The sequence below is a fragment of the Trachemys scripta genome, chromosome 2 (assembly GCF_013100865.1).
Source record: "Trachemys scripta elegans isolate TJP31775 chromosome 2, CAS_Tse_1.0, whole genome shotgun sequence".
NCBI lineage: Eukaryota > Metazoa > Chordata > Testudines > Emydidae > Trachemys > Trachemys scripta.
In genome coordinates this window covers 261,565,944-261,585,327 of record NC_048299.1, presented here as the reverse complement: position 1 = coordinate 261,585,327, position 19,384 = coordinate 261,565,944, and the positions used below count along the sequence as shown (strand labels likewise).

Below are 19,384 nucleotides of genomic sequence, written 5' to 3'. Positions count from 1 at the left end.
AGGGCCTCATTGTGCCAGACGCTGTACAAACAGAACAAAAAGACAGCCCCTGCCCCCAAAAGCTTACAGTCTAAGTGTATAGAGAGAGGCAAAGGGGGAGCACCACGAAACAATGAGCCAATATAGACTTAATCTGAAATTATTGCTTAAACTGAAGCACAATGGTCTGTATCACATCTTCCCTCTCTCTCTTCCTCCGTCTAATGTAGTGCATGTAAAATGCACAGGAATTTCTGTCTCTGCTGCTTCAGTATCTAAAGTCTATGATGTGAATTCAGGTGTTTTATTCTGGGAGGCCAGGATATGAGAGGGTTGGTTAATGCTAGTATATCCTTCACTTAATAATAATATTAGTCCCTACCTGAAGACCTAACTGCAACCTCCTCCTGAGGAGATGTGTTTTAAGGGGAGAGCATGTAAGGAACCATTCCAACCACAACCCAGCCATGCATGGAGAAGGCATATTCTGGTCTCAGAACTGGAGAGTGCTGGAGGGAGGGGAGGGAGATGAGGCACAACTGAGGCTATGGCTGCAGCACTGTCTCTGTTTGAGGGTATGTCTTCACTGAGGGGGGAATGGTATGTTTTTACCAGGGGATAACTAATGTGCATTCATTATCCAGCCATAAAAACATAATGGAGACAAGGCACGCTAGTTTTACTGTCAAGTAAACATGGCAAGATCAGCCACAGACAGGGATGTAGTGCTGACCACACCTAGCTACCTGCTGGTAAACATTACAAGGGCCTTGCCTCCATTTAGGATTTTACAGCAAGATAACTATTGGGTGTTTGTTATCTTGCTGTAAAAAACCCACCCTTGTGTCAGTGAAGACACAGCCTGAGCTGCAGGCCAGCATTGGGAACCTGCGTGGTGTCATGTTAGGGTATGTCTACATTGTGAGCAGCAGTGAGGCTCAGAGCCCAGGTTGATGGACTCAGGCCCGTGCTTCTGCACTAAAAATAGTTGTGTATACGTTGCAGTTCGGACTGGAGCTCAGGCTCTGAAGCCTGGGAGGGGAGGGGAGAGGGCATGTGACAGTCTATACCCTTATGTTCACCCCTTTTTCAAGACTGTGATACATTTTGTACAAAGTATGCCTTGTGAGGTATCATTTGAAAACTCATAATTTGATGATCATTATTGTCCCAGTAAAATACCTGTGGCAACATTGTATCTAAAGTTATAATATTCTACTGTATAACATTACTGAGACATGTTCCAAGTTTAGAAAAGCAGGCACAGACCAGTTCCTCAAAGACAAAAGGTAAACTGACACCTCAGCCAGGTGTCAACAAAATCAAATGGACCATCACCTGGTTAAGCAGCCATTCTTTGGCAGGAAAAAAGGTGTGAGCAAAAAATGTACATTTTAGCACAGAAACAGCTGGAGATTCCCATCCCCACAGACTTCTTGTCTCCTGAACCTCAGCTGGAGATGATTTTCAAAGAAAAAAAAAGAAAAAAGTCTCTAAGGTGCCACTAGTACTCCTGTTCTTCTTTTTTAAAGAAAAAAAAGAACTATAATAAAGGGGAACAGATGCCCCAAAAGGTCTCTTCCCTTCATCTCTTCTCATGGCATCAACAACACTTGAAGGACAAAGGAAGCATCATTGGACTGGGGGAGGGTTCCTGGCAGAAAGGAATTCAGCCAGTAAGACTGCTAGAACATGTGGCGAGAGAGACTTTTCCTATGAAATCACTTAGCTTGTTAATTTAGGTTGTAGTTGCGTTTACCTTTTATTTCTTTGTAACCAATTCTGACTTTTATGCCTCATTCCTTGTAATCACTTAAAATCTGTCTTTGTAGTTAATAAATTTGTTTCATTGTTTTATCTAAACCAGTGTGCTTGGATTGAAGTGTTATGGAAAATCCATTTGAGATAACAGGATTTGTGCATATCATTTCCTATTAATAAAATGACAGACTTTATGTGAGCTTGTGTTGTCCAGGAAAGGGCTGGGCAGTACAAGACGTGCATTTCAGGGGAAAGTCTGGGACCGGGAATTTGCTGGTTTTGCACTGCAGTGTAATTTATGAATGACTGGCGATAGCACCCATACGGTAGAGCTGGGAGTAATTTACCTGCTGGAGGCTGTGTGAGAGCACACCAGGAATGGTTACTCTCACGGCAAAGCGGTGTAAAAGGCACCCCAGGTTGGAGAACTGAGTGGACACGACAGTTCAACAGGCCAGTTTTCACCCTGGGGAATGTCACAGAGTGAGCTTCCGAGCCCCAGCTCCAGCCTGAGTCACAACATCTGCACAGCTATTTTTAGTGCCATAGTGTGATCCTGAGTCTGTTGACTCAGGTTCTGAGGCTTGCTGCTGCGGGCTGCCACTTCCTGTGTAGATGAACTTTTAATGGCTAGTGTGTGGGCCCTGCCCTCTTGTGCTCCAGGATAGCTGTACAAAGTGCAACAACTATTAAATCTTTCCAGGTAGGATGCAAAGACTTAGGAGGAAGGATGGCCTAGTGGTTAAGGGACTGCTCTGAGACTCAGTAGATATGAGCTGGGTTTTAGTCTGAGCTCTGCTGCCCACAGCCTGTGTGACCTTGGGTAGGTCACTTAGGCCCAGGCCCTCTCATTCAAAATCAATGGAAGTGAGGTGCCTAAATATCTTTCGAAGATCTTGGCCTTAGTCTCTCCGTGCCCCAGTCCTCCATCAGTAAAATAATACAATGTCCCTACCTCACAGGGGTGTCGGGAGAATGAATTCATTCAGGTTTGTGAGGTTCCCACATTCTATGGTGATGAGGTCCATAAGTTCTTAAGGCAGGAGAGATTTAAAGGTGGTGTAAATGACACTGCCCAGAGGTCAGGAGGCATTGTGCATTATTAAAGTGTTCACAATACTATGGTAATGAGTGAAGTGTATGAGAAATTGATGTCTTTCAAATGCTCCCACCCATCTCCACTGGGTTGGTGGAGCCCTTCTCTCTCCCCTGCATAGCTCAGCCTCACAGGAAGCATGACTGATCTCTCAGGCTTTATCTACACTAGCACTTTTGTTGGCAAAACTTCTGTGGGTCAAGGGTGTGAAAAAACACCCCGCTGACCAACATATGTTTCACTGACAGAAACACCAGTGTGGACAGTGCTATGTCAGCAGGAGAACATCTCCTACTGACATAGCTACCGCCACTCGTTGGAGTGGTTTAATTGTGTGGTGGGAGAGCACTCTCCTCTCGGCATAGAGCAGCTACACAGGAGAACTTACAGTGGCACAGCTGCAGTGGTACAGCTGTGCTGCTGTAAGGTCCATAGTATAGCATAGTCTAATTGACAATTAAACTTCCTGCCTTATATTGAATTGGCCTTACTCTACTCAGTAGTATAAATCTTGGGCCAGAAGTTCAGTGCAGCTCAGCCACGCTGGGTGGAAAAGTTCACTTGTAAGCCACCTTTTTGCTCCCCTGAGCCCCAGGGCTGCCCGAAGCTGATTTGGCCCCAGGTGTAACTTAGAGCAGCCTCAGGACTGCTCTGAGTTATGCAAGTTATAATGGCCCGCAAAGGGGCTATTATACCACCCAAGGATTGCTGGACCACTATAGTGCTCCATCTTCCCCCTTCCCCAGCCATGCTCCCTACCCCAGCAGTGACGGGGGGGGGAGGGGGGTGGCAGAGAGCCAGTATAGCCAGATACACTCCACCTGGGGACTTATGCCAGGGGACTCCCCAGGATCTGCTGGGTTTTCAGCTGCTTTGCATTGGAAGATCTGAGCAAAGCGGCCAGACAGGAGGCACTAATCTAGCCTCTTATAGCTACTTTGAGTGACCTCTTCACAACGCTGTAACATCTATTAATCTCGGTCATGATCAGCACTCTCTCATTCTTGTTAATCAACTGGCAGTCTAATACCATGTTAACCCAACAACCATTTGGAAAAAGCCATTCTTCATAGTCAGTACCCAATCATCAGTTATGCATGGATAAAAAAACCACACAGAGATGGAGCAATGAATACACTGGGGCTCTGAGTGGGGCAGTGAGACTCTGCCTTGCATCCAGTGGGGGCCACTGCATCTAGCCAGGGCCGCCCAGAGGGGTGGGGCAAGTGGGGCAATTTGCCCCAGGCCCTGGGCCCCACAAGAATATAGTATTATATAGTATTGCAACTTTTTTTTATGGAAGGGGCCCCCAAAATTGCTTTGCCCCAGGCCCCCTGAAGCCTCTGGGCGGCCCTGCATCTAGCCATGAGGGTAAAAGCCCAAAGCAGTGCAGTAGCATACAAAGCAATGACAGTTTGCAGATTCTCTGCCATTTCTTCATTAATGATGTAGAATGTGAGCAGCAGGCCCATTAAACTGGCTGCTAACAAAGATGCTTCTATTTCATTAATACTTTGTGCAGGAAATTTACCTCTGATATGCAGAGGGGCTATATTGTCACCAGCTGAAGCCTTATTGCACTGAAACAAAAACAAACTGTTTACTGTGAGAAGTGCCTGGCAGCTTAGCCTTCTTCCTGCATTTAATTTGCCGTGAGATTCTCTCTCACTAGGCTACCAGTTCAAACATCATTTGGCAAGTTCAGCTGGTTGGTTTCCAATACCAATACTACATTCCAGCCTGACTCTGGAAAATATTCAGCTCCACCCTGTTTTGTTGAGCCAGACATGCTAACCTGCGTCAACAAAGACCCACGGTCAGAACTACGCCCCCAACGCTGCAGACTTAACTGCAAACAGCTCAGCAAGTATTCCTGTCTCTAGCACTAAGACACCCAGTTCCCAATGGGATCCAAACCCCAAATAAATCCGTTTTACTGTGTATAAAGCTTATACAGGGTAAACTCATACATTGTCCACCCTCTATAACACTCAGAGAGATATGCACAGCTGTTTGCTCCCCCAGGTATTAATCACTTACTCTGGGTTAATTAATAAACAAAAGTGGTTTTATTAAGTATGAAAAGCAGGATTTAAGTGGTTTCAAGTAATAACAGACAGAACAAAGTAAGTTACCAACCAAAACCAAACAAAACATGCAAGTCTAAGCCTAATACATTAAGAAACTGATTACAGATAATATCTCACCCTCAGAGATGTTCCAATAAGCTTCTTTCACAGATTAGACTCCTTCCTAGTCTGGGCCCAATCTTTTCCCCCGGTACAGTCCTTGTCAGTTCCAGCAGGCATCTTAGGGGGAAGCTAGGGGTTCTCATGACTGGAAGCCCCCTTTGTTCTGTTCCACCACCTTTTATAGCTTTGGCACAAGGCAGGAATCTTTTGTCTCTCTCTGGGTTCCCACCGCTCCTTCTAACTGGAAAAGCGCCAGGTTAAAGATGTATTCCAGTATTATGTGACATGTTCTTAGAGCCCCCCTCCATTTTTCCAGGACTGGCCTGCACGTATGCAGTGTAGGCTTGCAGGTAAACAGAGCCATCTACAGTCAATTGTCCTAGTCAATGGGAACCATCAAGATTCCAAGCCACCATTAATGGCCCACACTTTGCAAAATTACAATAGGACCTCAGAGATATGCTTCATATTTCTAATTTTAGATACAAGAATGCACTACATACAAATAGGATGAACACACTCAGATTATAAGTTTTGTAATAATACCTTACAAGAGACCTTTTGCATAAAGCATATTCCAGTTATGCTTATGAGTGTGAATATAATGTATTTCCATAAACATATGGAGTGCAATGTCACACCATCATTCAGACACCCTTTTCTTTTTACTTCTACAACAGAAAGATAAATCTGTCCCATTCTGTTGCACACAAAATTGTCACCAGGACTGTGAGAAGCTAAGAGATTCAGCTTCAAGAAATCTGCCAGGCAAGAACTGAGCAATGGATGAGTGAGGAATATGTCATGCTCCCCAGTGGTTTAATAAAGTTATGCCCAATCTCTAGGCAATATATAATTCAGTGGCAAAAATTACATTTGTCTGAGGTCTAAGTTTTACTACATATTCCCTTTTTCATGCTGTTCCCTCCTGCTACCCATGTCCCAGGAGTCCTCTATCTCCACATTCAGATCTCTCATTAAGACACACTTTCTTTTACTCAGCTTTCCATCACTGGTCCATTCTAATTGTGTCTGTGGAAGCCCTTGTTTCTTTTCTTTTAATTGTTTTCCATATCCATCTAGTTTAAACTGGGTTGGGAGTTGGGGCCTACTAAAATATGCATTTGATGAAGTGCTATGAATGCCTACTATATGGCACTACCTAAGTAATATAATACACCTCAGGAACAGGGGCAAAAGCACTCTTAGATTAAGGAGCTAGTGACAGTTTTAAATTGATATCTCAAGAACCATTAGGGCTAGCAACCCAGCTTTCTAACAGTATAAATTATTCATTTCTAGCCCTGGCAGGTCTTGAGATAGTGGACCTCAAAATCACTTCTTTCTGATTACCCTCTCCAGAGGCAGATTAAGGTTTTGTGGGGCCCTGGACCAGAGCAAGTGGGGGCCCCTCCCCATCCCTTCTGCCTGCAGTCCCCCTTCCCACCCCCTCACCCTTCCGTGGAAATGGGGTCGGGGCACAGGGATTTGCCTTATCCCACCCCCTGCCTGGCGCTCCTGCGAGGGAGTGGGATCAGGATGCAGGGGCTTCTCCCACTCCCCAGCAAGAGTGCCAGGTGGGCAGAGCGGGGCAAGCCCCCACACTCCAACTCCACTCCTCGGCAGGAGGGCCTGGCGGAGCAGGGCAAGCCCCCACGTCCCGTCCCCACTCCCCGGCAGGAGTACTGGGTGGGAGAGTGGAGCAGGTCAGGGCTCAGGAGCGCCCATTTTTCTGGGCCCCCCCAATTGGCCGGGGCCCCCAGGCCCGGGTCCTGTTGACCCAGTGGCTAATCACAACTCCCGGTTCAGTTTTGGTATGATTTTAGAGAGCCCTCTTGAGAACTGCCACAGCTACTAGCCAATGTTTAATACCATCTGAAAGTGTGGAACTGAAACTTTCAGTTGGTATGAGATTAATTTCTAATCCCAGCAGTTCACAAAACAGCTGGTGCCACAATCATGTCAGAGTTAAAGTAGAAAGAAAACCAGAAAGTTCTGCAGTTAGATGCTGATAAGCAGTCAAAAGTTCAGGTGCTTCATCCAGAACTTATCCAATTCTCATGAGCCTATTAAATTGGGCTTGAAATCAGCCTCTTTTGTGGAAATGCAGCAGTTCTGCTTCCAGGAAATACAAACACTCATAAGAAGAAAAAAAATTGTTACAAGCTGCCCAGACCACTAAAGAAAAATCAGTTTAATCAAAGCAGACTGAAACCCTAAATGCTCCAGGTCACCTGAAAATTCTGGAAAGAAGCTTTTCCCATCGCCACATTCTATCATAGACAACTGCATGCCATTATTCAAAGCGGTCACCTCCATACTACACTGCTAAAAAAGCTGTTCAAACAAAAGCTTTGTAAAATGAGCATTGTAAAACCACAGCCCCAAACCTACGTCCTTCTGCACTGGTAATCACCACCTAACAAACTCCTTTAAAAACAACCTGCCTTGCAGGGGTCAAACTCAAAAGAATTTGATGTTCTCAAGAATGAATCAGCCTGTGTAAATGATGGAAACAGGATGGTGAACCAAACAAACACTTCTGTTACTATGGCATTTATCAACAGCTGTTCTGAGGCAGGGACATTCAGATATTTGTCAGCAATATGGCTGCAATCAAGACTAGCTTAAAAACCACTGGAGATGAAGAACAGCCAAGAAGCCCGGCTTATAGGGGCACATGGGTGCAAGGGGCATCCAAACGACAATTTCTATGAAGCATTGTGCCTCCAGAGGCACCTGCAGGTTAATGTCAAACCTCAACCAACTCGAAGCAAAACATATCAATTCAGTTCAAACCAAAACTAAATGTTTCAGTTCAGGACTGTCCATTTCAGAACTTTTTGTTCCACGAACTTTTCAATTTTTCAGTCCAATTCAGGACAAAGAAATGCTGAAATATTGGAATTTCCCACAGGATGGAAATTCCACTTTTTGCTCAGCTACATTTACCAGTTCAAAGAGAAAAATCCTGAATGATCCTACTTGCAAAGGATCAGCACCAAAACATTGTCTTTTGGGATTCAGTGTGTGTTTTATTGGGCGGAGAAGGGGTTAAATACGATGCAAAAATGAAGCAACTCTAAACAGGATAGAACATATTATATGAAAAAGATCAGTGGAGAAATGAATAATGTGTCTCCTGTATATAAACATACAGTAAAATAATTCATATCCTAGCCCTATAAATCAAGAAAGACGGATAATATATAATCCAAGCCACCTAGTTTATCCAGCATCTCAAAAAGATATTTGTTGCTAGAACGGTTAGTTCCCTTTTCCCCACACTGCAATCCCTAAAATACACATATGGGATTTGTGGACTGAATAAATATGACTATTGCTTCATCCAACCTGGTATCATCCCTTCAGCAATGACCAGTACACGATGCTCTAGAAAGAGTGAAAGAACCCATCGCCTAGCAATTCTGCAGTGGGTGTATAGACCTTAACCAACTCCCACTAAAGTCAATTAGAAGACTTTTATTGGCATCAGTGAGGGCAGGATTTAATGGGGGCAAATCCCTTCCTGATGTCAACAGTTACATTTATATCCTAAAGCATTCTTCAGCATGCACAGTTACAAATACACCTCTACCCCGATATAACGCTGTCCTCGGGAGCCAAAAAATCTTATAGGTGAAACCCACGTTATATTGAACTTGCTTTGATTTGCCGGAGTACGCAGCCCCCCCCCCCCATACCCTGCCCCCCCGAGCACTGCTTTACCGCGTTATATCCGAATTCATGTTATATCGAGTTGCATTATATCGGGGTAGAGGTGTATTGTCATGAAATCACCCAGACCTTTCAAAACAATCCATCCACAATATGTGACTCATTGATCTCTTAGAGCAGTGAATATAATTGCACACATTCACCATGTTCTGCATGAAGAGAGATTTCCTTTAGTTTGTTCTATATGTATTCTCTTTAAGTCATTGAGTGACCCCTTGTTCTCATATTACACCGACTTACATTGTGCTTCTCTCCTGAGGATTTCATAGTGCTTTACGAGAGCAGATATTAACAGCTCTTTACAGATGGCAAAAGTGAGGAACAGAGAGGCTGACTGAATAGTCACACAACTAGTTAGTGACACAGTCAAAAATATAACTAATAAACATAGTGCTTTCCACCTGCCCTGCTCAAATGACCATATTATGAGATAGTAAAAAGGATGATGTGACAGAGAGGTGAGGTATGGATGCTAATTTTCACTTTAGAAAGGGTTACTTTACTTTTTTGTCATGAGGAATGCACATAGCAACGCTCTTCCCGGTCTCTGATAATTCCCTGAAGAAATCCACTAAAACTACTAAAATAAACTAACATCAACTGCAGGGTATGCGGTATTCGCAATCATTACAGCCACTTGCTCTGAGCCTGACATCACTTTAAAAGCATCTATCTTGGACAATGCCACAATGTGCAACAGAATCCAGAAGTCCTTCACCTTAAGATGTAACACAGACAAGCCTAATTTAATGGTATCTTCAACTTTTTCATTCTACAGATCACTTTGTAAGAGAGAGGGATGCTTTTGTTGACCACTTCTCCCACAGTCTAAGGTTTCCAATAGTGCTTGCTAAAGTTATATATTATTGCAGACAGTGAAATTACAGAGTTGTTAAGTTAGTGCTATCAGAAACCCTGAGCTATAAAGAACTAGGTAGTTGGGAAGGGACATAGTCTATAAGAACATTGAGCTACATTGGCAAATTTGAGAAACAGATATTTGCATAGCCCTTGCATGCATAGTTTCAGCATGGGCAATCAAAACCCCAAAACTCCAGTGGGCTTGCACCATCTCCACACAGCTAACGCACTGTGCCATCTTCCACCTCTACTTCTATACTCTTCTAGACTCTCCATATTATGAATCTTTGACCATCAGCTGTGATCTTTCCGCTCCATGGAAAGATCTGGACATAGACACCTTCAGCCTCTAATTCTAAATGGCCCAGCTTCACTACAATCATTTGAATGACATATTTTGAACAGTATCTCAACCTTACCTCAAAAAACAGCCACAAAGGTAGGCAAGGATCCTGGGTGGCCTATGGAACTAAAAATGAGATTGAGAGCCACCTTTGTCCAGCAGATTACCATGTCAAACCCAGCCCAGATCAGTAGTGATTGATGTTTGTTACCACCTAAGGACAGTTACAGGTGGCTTTTGGTAAAATGGGTATGATGGCCTCAGTCCATTTCCTAGTCAACAAGTGTCCACTTCCTGGAACCCACCACCACAACGGGTGCCTTGGTTGGCAGCCTCTGAAGTTGGATGTAGACAGGAATGGGCCATGGAAAGGAAACTAGGATCTTCTAGCAACCCTCAAAGTCAGGGTTCAAGCACACTCGTGGGAAAGTGCCACTGTCACTGGAGTTCTCTGTCCACAGAGGAGGAGCAGGCAGTCTCCAGAGCTGCCAATAGGGCTGCTACATTCATACAAAATAAAAACAAATCAACAATCAGGAATGAACTCACTGAAAAGATCACACATTTCGGAAAGTCTAGTGTCTCTGGCGATGCCATCCCTGGTCCTCTGGAAGCAGCAGTGACTTAGCAGGGAAAATGTATTTGGTTTCATATTTGACATTTACAAAGGTGCAGCTTTTAAAAAGCCAGTCTGAAAGGGACAAAGAGGCCTGTGGCACCTTATAGACTAACAGAAGTATTGGAGCATGAGCTTTCGTGGGTGAATACCCACTTCGTCAGTCTGAAAGGGTGACTTTCACACAGAAGTCAAATTGGAAGTGAGAACATAAACTGAAAAAGTAGTTTAGGCCGGATCCCCAGACGATGTAAATCAGTGTAGCTCCACTGAACTCAATGCAGTTATCCCTCCCAATTGACACCAGTTGAGAATCAGGTCATTGATTGGGCCAGTGTTTTCACCCTACAATTATTGCACTTTTTATTTTTATTTTTTTGGTGCTTCAGTTAGGGCTTTTTCCCTCTCATCCACCTTGTCCTTCTGCTTGACCCTGAATGAAATTATAAACATGGGATTTATTGCATTGCAGCCTGTCGCAACAGAAATACGTCATGTGACAAATGCATCATGAGAACTAGTGGTATGCAAAAATGACAAGTGTGCATGAAACTTTGCACACACACACACACATATATATATATAGAGAGAGAGACAGACACACACGCACACACACACACACACACACACAGAACTCTTTTATACTGACACTGATCTTTGAATGAAATCTTGGGGTTTTTTTCTTGAAAGGAAAAAAAAGGGGGGGGACTAAAGCAGTGCATAGGTGTTGCTCTGACCCCTGCACAGGTGGGTGAAATCTGCCAGCTATGAACATAATCTGCCTAGCCACACCTCTAGACTCTCAGTATTATGTGACTTCGTGGCAGTTTTACTTCAAGTGGATAAACAGGAAAGTCCCCTGCTAAGTTCCAAGGAACAATGTAGCTTTAGCTCCAGGGTCATTATAAGGAAAATCGCCAGGTATCAGCAGTGTTCAGGATTACAAATTTCTCCACTCACAATGGAGTCACTGACGAGTCAAACCCTGCTCGTGTTCCCAATGCTTGAGCCCGGAAATGCCACCTTGTGGTTCTCTGTGATCAGCTTGGACGTGTCATGTGGTTCAAGGTGTCAGTTTGAGTAACATTCCATCATTGTTTGTTGGAGGGAATCCAAGTTAATGCTGAAAACACTAATAATAAAAAAATAAATAATATATGGAGATATACCTATCTCATAGAACTGGAAGGGACTCTGAAAGATCATTGAGTCCAGTCCCCTGCCTTCACTAGCAGGACCAAGTACTGATTTTGCCCCAGAACCCTAAGTGGCCCCCTCAAGGATTGAACTCACAACCCTGGGTTTAGCAGGCCAATGCTCAAACCACTGAGGTAGCCCTCCCCCAACTAGTTTGATTTTTGCTTCAAGTGTTTACGAGAGAAACAAAATGCATACCCATCAAAACAAAGCTGCAGAGACCAGGACAGGGAAAAGAAAACCGGCATAAGAAGTTGACCCAGGCAGATTTCCCTACATATACACGTACACCATGAGCAGCAGCACTGCTAGCTTTTCCACAGTACCCCACCAATGAGCCTCTACCTCATGTGAGTGGGGCCACATTGTTGGGTGCCGAAGTACTTTTACCTCCATATTCACTCAGCCTTTGGGCTCTCTGTTGAGATGAGTGCGCTAGTAGGTTCTGAATATAATGATGGTGCCCTACTCTATGAATATTTGTTCACAAGGGACACTCATTTGGTGCTTAAGACCAGCTGCTCATGCTGAAAAGCGCTCTTTCAGTTCATGCTGGGGTTTTTTTCCATTCTCAGTGTGCACAAAAAGTGCTCTCGATAGATGAAATTCCCTCTTGTGCAGGGGGCCAGCATCAGATGCATGCTACACATCAGTGAAGCCCTACGTTGAGGACTTAAGTGATGCAAGCCTTTCCACAGTTGTGAATTTCACACTGTCTCAGTTATACAAGCTTGTAAATATCAAACAGTATAGGTTACTATAACCACATCAAACCATTACACCACAAATATAACAACCAACCATTAACTATTGGAACAGGTTACATTTTCATAATCCCACAGCAAAATTACTCTGCAGCACCATCTAGTGGAAATGAGAGGTGTGCATGAAAACTAACGTTTGAGAGCTTTCACAGTAAGGCTGTTATATCCCAGACTCCTACCACAATGAATGGTATGTGGATTGACAACACAAGGAAAGATAGCAATGGATCCCTTCTAATGCTTCTTTACCGCTATGCAGCCACAGCACACTTCCCTGTTGCACTCATTGTAACTAGAATTTCCTCACCCTAGTTTTCTGCTACTCATCATATTGTGCCAGTTAAGGATCTCACCAGGAACTGTAGCTTTGTACTTCCTATGATGTCTGCTAGACAAGAAATAGGGCAAATGCAGTACAGACAAAAATGTTACCTAAGTTACATGTCATGTGTAAACTGAGTATGAGTGGGTGTAAGCAGTTAAATAACAATGTAACTTTACACTGATTTGGAGACTTCAGACCCCTGAAACGGTCACCCAGTTTAGTGTTAATAGCCCGTGTCTATTTCCTTACCCCTTTGAATGACTACAGCTGACTTGAGACTTGTGTGCGGGTTTTCACTTCACTGAATGTTGACAAAAGGAAACCTGAAACCTTGCCCAGTGTAGTGATAACGCCAAGTTAGCCAAACGTTTCCTGGTGAGGTCACAGAACTAGCCGAGGGGGATTCAGGAAGTTCCTGCTCCCTCCCCACTCTTGTTTGTTTGTTTCTATATGTGAATTCTCCACACCTGCATCAGTGACGAGCTCGTTTGCAGTTGTGTTTGCTTTTTTGTGTAGGACCAAACCATGTACTCAATGCAGCACAGGACACAGAAATACAGGGAATCTTTGCCCTGAAGGGCTTACAATCTTCAAGATGGGCACATAGAAAATGGGATGCCAAGGGAAATCCAGAGATGGGGATGGCAGTGGTTTTATTTGTTTGTTTAAATTCTATACCATTTTTAGTTAGAAAGTTTAAAGAAAGATTAGTCATTGCCTATTACTAAACATAAATTGCACCACTTATTTTTATTAGACCAACTTCTGCTGTCTGCTACATTGGTGTAAATCTGGAGTAACTACGGATTTCAAAAGCAACAGAGAGTCCTGTGGCACCTTTAAGACTAACAGATGTATTGGAGCATAAGCTTTCGTGGGTGAATGCCCACTTCGTCGGATGCATGTAATGGAAATTTCCAGGGGCAGGTATAAATATGCTGGCAAGAATCAGTCTGGAGATAACGAGGTTATTTCAGTCAGGGAGGGTGCGGTCCTCTGCTAGCAGTTGAAGTGTGAACACCAAGGGAGGAGAAACTGCTTCTGTAAAAAGAAGAACAGGAGTACTTGTGGCACCTTAGAGACTAACAAATTTATTAGAGCATAAGCTTTCGTGGACCACAGCCCACTTCATTCAGTCTTTGTTTAATCCTGATCTGACAGTGTCAAATTTGCAAATGAACTGGAGCTCAGCAGTTTCTCTTTGGAGTCTGGTCCTGAAGTTTTTTTGCTGTAACATGGCTACCTTTACATCTGCTATTGTGTGGCCAGGGAGGTTGAAGTGTTCTCCTACAGGTTTTTGTATATTGCCATTCCTGATATCTGACTTGTGTCCATTTATCCTTTTACGTAGTGACTGTCCAGTTTGGCCAATGTACATAGCAGAGGGGCATTGCTGGCACATGATGGCATATATAACATTGGTGGACGTTCAGGTGAATGAACCGGTGATGTTGTAGCTGATCTGGTTAGGTCCTGTGATGGTGTTGTTGGTGTAGATATGTGGGCAGAGTTGGCATCGAGGTTTGTTGCATGGATTGGTTCCTGAGTTAGAGTTGTTATGGTGTGGTGTGTGGTTGCTGGTGAGAATATGCTTAAGGTTGGCAGGTTGTCTATGGGCGAGGACTGGCCTGCCTCCCAAGGTCTGTGAAAGCAAGGGATCATTGTCCAGGATGGGTTGTAGATCACTGATGATGCGTTGGAGAGGTTTAAGCTGAGGACTGTAGGTGATGGCCAGTGGAGTTCTGTTGGTTTCTTTCTTGGGCTTGTCTTGTAGCAGGAGGCTTCTGGGTACACGTCTGGCTCTGTTGATTTGTTTCCTTATTTCCTTGTGTGGGTATTGTAGTTTTGAGAATGTAGGTGTTGGTCTCTGTCTGAGGGGTTGGAGCAGATGCGGTTGTACCTCAGTGCTTGGCTGTAGACGATGGATCGTGTGGTGTGTCCGGGGTGGAAGCTGGAGGCATGAAGGTAGGCATAGCGGTCGGTGGGTTTTCGGTATAGGGTGGTGTTAACATGGCCATCACTTATTTGTATTGTGGTGTCTAGGAATTCAGTGGAATTCATACGGATTTCAGTGGAATTACTCCAGATGTGCAGCAGTACAACTGGGCTCAGAATGTGTTGGTCAGCTCTAGTTACATATGACCAACATCTCACAAACATCTCCAGCATCTGCATTTGCCTGCAGAGCAAAAATACCACCATGCAAGACAGCCAGAATGTGTATGTAAATAAAATCCCAAATAGACAGGATGCATCTGAATACCCAAACCTCAAAGGGTCAAAGTCTCTCCTTAGCTGGTGGCAAAAGTGAAGGCAGAATTTGGTCAGAGAAGATGATTTCTCCTTTACCTCTGATTCATCTTGCTATAGTGACTCATAAAGCAGCCCCTAGGTATTATTTTGTGTATACAATTATGCTGACATGTCAGCAGTTACAGCCTGAGGGTCAGATCCTGAGGCCCCAATGCAAGCAAAGTTCCCATTGTCTTGGAGCAAGGATGTTAGTATTTGGCTCTAATATTTTTTTAACTGGATTCCCATCTTCCATCCTGTTGGAAGTTTCTAGGAATTCATAAGAAAACTACCAAGTGCAGTAACTCTGTCTGTTTCTAGTGTGACCGATATGGCAATTCCCAGTAATATCTTTGGGACACCTTATTGAATTCAGTTTGTTTTGGGTCCATTGAATTAAATGAATGGTTTATATATTATTGTGGGCCAAGCTTGTAAGTAACTTCTCTCTTGTAGGGAAATGAGATGTGAACCCTGGAAAGTGTTCTGAACTTCAAAAGACTGTATTGAACAATGTGCAAAAGAAGAATGTTTTTTTGGGATAAACCATGTCAAGTGGTTTGTCTGGGGAAACTCTAGGGGAGGTGATTGCAATTTCCCCACTTTGGTGATGTAAAATTGTAGCCTTTTGAAGCTTCACTCAGAGGAGGGGACCATGATTACATGTTCCCGGAGACTCAAGGTCAAAGGCCCAAGCTGTATAAAGAGAGACTGAACTATTCATGGGTGTGCTAATTCTGAGATAAGGCTCTTATGAACTTGTAACCACAGAAATGTCCCTTTGTGGGGTTTGAAGGACTGACTTCACCAGAGCCCTTGTTGGAGATGGGAGGTGATCTCTGCTCTGGTAAGCTTTTTAGCAGGTGTGCAGGTTCTTATTGTTTTAATATGTTTTCTCTGCAATGCTTTCACCTTAAGAATAAATGTGCTTGCTTATAAAGGGCTGTGTGGTAACTTGTAACTGCTGGCAATTACCACTGCTCATAGCCTCTGGAGAGAAAGCAAAGTACAGACACTGGCCTTTTAGGCAGTCTGACTTGCTGGGGGTATCACAGTGTAAGATCGACAGACCCCAGGTCGTCGGCAGGCGGGATTGAACCTGGGACCTCTGGAGCTTAGTGCATGAGCTAAGGCTGTAGAGCAGATGCCACTACATGGGACAGAGCACCACACCCAGGAGGAGTGTGGGTTACATACTTTTCCCTTGCTCAGGACACGTGACCTGAGCTTCAGAGACTTCCCAGTTGAAATCCCGGACAAGCTGAGCCCCCATTTGTAACACTGACAGACCCCAGTCATCGGCAGGCAGAATCGAACCTGGGAACCTCTGCAGCTTAGTGCATGAGCTAAAAGCCATATGGCTGTGAGCTAAGGCTGTAGAGCAGACTCATTAATCGCTTGCTCTCTCGCTCTCTCTACGTGGTCTCGGTGCCACTAGATGGGACAGAACACCACACCCAGGAGGTGTGTGGGTTACATAAACAGGGAATTGTGCAGCCAGGAAAAACCCCAGTCACAAGGGAGAAAACTGTGGGTGTCTGCCCAAGAGAGGTGACAACTGAGGCGCTTAGAGCCTAGAGTGGGAACCTCAAGGGACCACAAGGGAGGGGGTGGGAATACAGGTGCAGTTGCCCTGAACTGTGACATACATGATGGCAGTGGTGGGGTCTATGACTGTGATTTGCAGTAAGTGCCAACAGTAGAAGCAAAAAGCACAAAGAAAAACAGGTGCCTCACAGTCTTTTCAGGAAAAGACTAGCAAAAAAGAGAAACGGGAAAATGAATTATAAACAGCTAAAGAAAGTTCACTGCTTGAGGTTTGCAGAGAAAGGCAGCTCAACACTGAGGAGCCAGGAGACTCAGGGGTGCCCTCGAGGGATCACAGGGGCAGTTGCCCTGAACTGTGACACTCAGTACTTTGAGATAGATGAAATGGAGATCCCTACAGGCATAGGTTTCAGGTTATATCCCACGACAGCTTATGCCCAAACAAATTTGTTAACCTCTAAGGTGCCACAAGGAATCCTCGTTGTTCCTACAGGCATAGTTTCCTATAAATCTTTTGCCACTTGTTCATCATCATCATGAAATACAGTAAGTCGAATACATGAAAACAAACTACTATCACCTTCTGGAATAATCCCAGAACTACTAGACAGTTCAAAGTCTCTCAAAATCTGTTCTACTCTAATATTGTGCATTCTTTAATATGCGGCCTGATAAACATTCTCATTGACTTCACTGAGCTTGGATCAGTCCCATTAAGCAAGAGATGACTCAGAATCAACCCCTGGATGCCTCTCTCAGTTTTAAAAACAAATTTAATATCATAACGATTCCAAAAAAATTACTCAGTTGATCTAAGACTCATCTAGGCTAGTACAAGCCCTTTTTTAACTTACATCTGCCTATGATGCTTCAATTAGGAATGCAGACCAAGCAAATTTAATACAGCTTTCTTTTCTTCATAAATAAAACAAAGCCACCCAATAGTCTATAACCTGGTTATAGCCAGGCAAATCAACTGAATGCCATGGACCAGATTTTGCTCACACTTACACTGGTGTAAATCCAAAGTAACTCCATTGAAGTCAGTGGAATTATTCTAGATTTACACCATTGTAATTGAGAGCAGAATTTGGTCCCTCAGATCCCAGTCAGTTCTACTATTAAACTAGATAAAAGCAAAGAAATATGCTAAAACCCAGATACTGCATCTAAGTCTCGTTATCAGGTATGAAAAACAACCCCAAGCCCCTGTCTCCCAGCAAAAGACTTGCATCCTTTCCACATCACACACAAGTGCAGATCCGCAATTGGTGGGCTGGAGTTTTGACAATTTCCACCAGCTGATGATCTGCTGCATGCTACATGGTCAGTAAAAAACTGACACATTTTGCCCTTGGATGCATCCCATTGAAATCAAGGAATGGCTGCAGGCGTCGTCCCATTCAAAGCTGTATATGAGCATCCAAATGAAGAATATGGTTCTGGGCTTTTTATGCACTTTTCTAAGTATTGACTTGTTCTGTATTATCCTCTTGATCTGTGCCCGGAACTCTCATTAACATCACTGACAGCAATGAGTGTGAACAGGAGGAGACATACTTAAGGACTAGATTGTGATCCCTTATTCACACTAGTGAGCAGTTACATAAACAGTCGCATTGACTTACATAGGACTACTTGAGTGAATAACTGCCAGCATGGTAAGGGATCCCACTCTGGCCCTAAATATCTTACATGTTTAAATAACTGCAGACATTTAAATCCTTAAAGCAAAATAAAATATGCCTAAAAGAGGTGAACATTTTCCCCATTGACAGCTTAGTGCAATTAATGACTCTTCCTTAAATAAAGACATTTAAAAACATTAAACAAGGTCTAACCAAAAAAATTGCCAACATAAATGAAACCCTTCACTGAATCACCTAACCAGTAAGTAGCAATTCCATGTACTTCAAACGCTCCTAGACCCCATTTGGCTCTCTTCTGGTCTGTCTCTCATTCTCAGAGTCAAACATGGAAATATAGAAGGCACATTACTTTGCTTTTTGTTTCTCCATTCTCCTTATTCTCACTGCAGGACGGTGTCAATAATCCATTACCGACTTGGTCTTCAGTGACTAGACCTGAGGCAGGCTGTCCCTTTTCACAGCTGGCATGGTCTTCAGTGACTAGTCCTGAGGCAGGTTGTCTCTTTTCACAGCTGGCATTGGAGTCTGTCTGTGTTCATGATTAACGCACTGAGCTATCTGCCATTGCAGGGTGGGGCTGTTTAAACACTTAATAGCATTCATGACTCTTTTCTTATTCTAGCGCACATTTCCCAGAGTGGTACAGTGTCCAAGTGAAGTTAACCATTTACTGAAGCCAGGCTACACTCGCTGGGTTTGGCTCAAGGACTCCATCATACAAACTTTTTCTTGATGTGGGTTCACATTCCCACTATGAGCATCAGAGTTTCAAGTGCAAACAAACCCAAACAAAATAAAGCAAATTCCATTTGAATTTTTTAGGAATCTCACATGGTTTTGATGTGGAGCAATCAGTAGGAGAGGGGAGATGGAGGGATAGGAGGGGGAACAAGGGGTGCTAGAGATTGTGAGGAAAGGGGCATCCTGGTAGTTCCTATTGCCGTTCCTTCCTATGTTTTATTATTATTTATACAGTTCCTTGGCAGCTGGAGCCCTGTCCACTGATGCATACCTATCGGCTGC

General features: G+C 43.9%; 1 protein-coding gene across 1 annotated transcript in view; it reads right to left on the bottom strand.

Moving 5' to 3' along the window:
- FER1L6 (fer-1 like family member 6) overlaps window positions 1–18,872 on the bottom strand; it is a 148,221-nt gene extending 129,349 nt beyond the window's left edge. The window contains exon 1 of the mRNA XM_034763575.1: window positions 18,711–18,872. Within this exon, the coding sequence (XP_034619466.1) occupies window positions 18,711–18,730 (20 nt within the window). The 5' untranslated portion in view covers window positions 18,731–18,872. The remainder of the gene's footprint in view (window positions 1–18,710) is intronic.
- Between the last annotated feature and the right edge of the window lie 512 nt (window positions 18,873–19,384).